A 626-nucleotide genomic window follows, 5' to 3' on the forward strand; every position below is an offset into this window, starting at 1 on the left:
AAACACAAGCCGGGGTTTGGTTTGCAGAGTCTCTCTCAGGGCCCCCACGCCCTTTCACCTGCTGCTGCTTTGGCATGAAGTGTATTTTTCAGCGGATTATTAAAGGAGTCTTTTCCCTCTGCCTCGCAGCTTTAATCGCCTCGACTTACCTCTGTATGAATCTTTTGAAGATTTGCGAGAGAAGCTCCTCATGGCGGTTGAAAACGCTCAAGGGTTTGAAGGAGTGGATTAAACTGTCGACTTTTTCCCCCTTCAAGCAAGTTCTGCTTTTGGCATGAAGTGTATTTTTCAGCGGATTATTAAAGGAGTCTTTTCCCTCTGCCTCGCAGCTTTAATCGCCTCGACTTACCTCTGTATGAATCTTTTGAAGATTTGCGAGAGAAGCTCCTCATGGCGGTTGAAAACGCTCAAGGGTTTGAAGGAGTGGATTAAACTGTCGACTTTTTCCCCCTTCAAGCAAGTTCTGCTGCACTTTGGCCTCTGCCTGACGGAGCCGGAGTGACTGTGGCAGAACAGTTGCAAAGCGCTGGTTCACGGAGCAAAGCCTGCGACGGTGCCGCTGCCTGATCCCGACGCTCCAGCGGGCACCGGCGGGGGGGGGGGGTTTTGTGGGGTTCCACCGCCCA

The 626-nt window shown here is 51.8% G+C and overlaps 1 protein-coding gene across 1 annotated transcript in view; it reads left to right on the forward strand.

Moving 5' to 3' along the window:
* Positions 1-232, forward strand: part of LOC104500513 (E3 ubiquitin-protein ligase NEDD4-like) — a gene marked incomplete at its 5' end in the record, with an annotated part of 3,361 nt that extends 3,129 nt beyond the window's left edge. The window contains one exon of the mRNA XM_010144174.1: positions 130-232. Within this exon, the coding sequence (XP_010142476.1) occupies positions 130-232 (103 nt within the window). The remainder of the gene's footprint in view (positions 1-129) is intronic.
* Positions 233-626: the final 394 nt, after the last annotated feature.

The sequence above is a fragment of the Buceros rhinoceros genome, unplaced genomic scaffold, assembly GCF_000710305.1.
Source record: "Buceros rhinoceros silvestris isolate BGI_N320 unplaced genomic scaffold, ASM71030v1 scaffold42400, whole genome shotgun sequence".
Lineage (NCBI taxonomy): Eukaryota > Metazoa > Chordata > Aves > Bucerotiformes > Bucerotidae > Buceros > Buceros rhinoceros.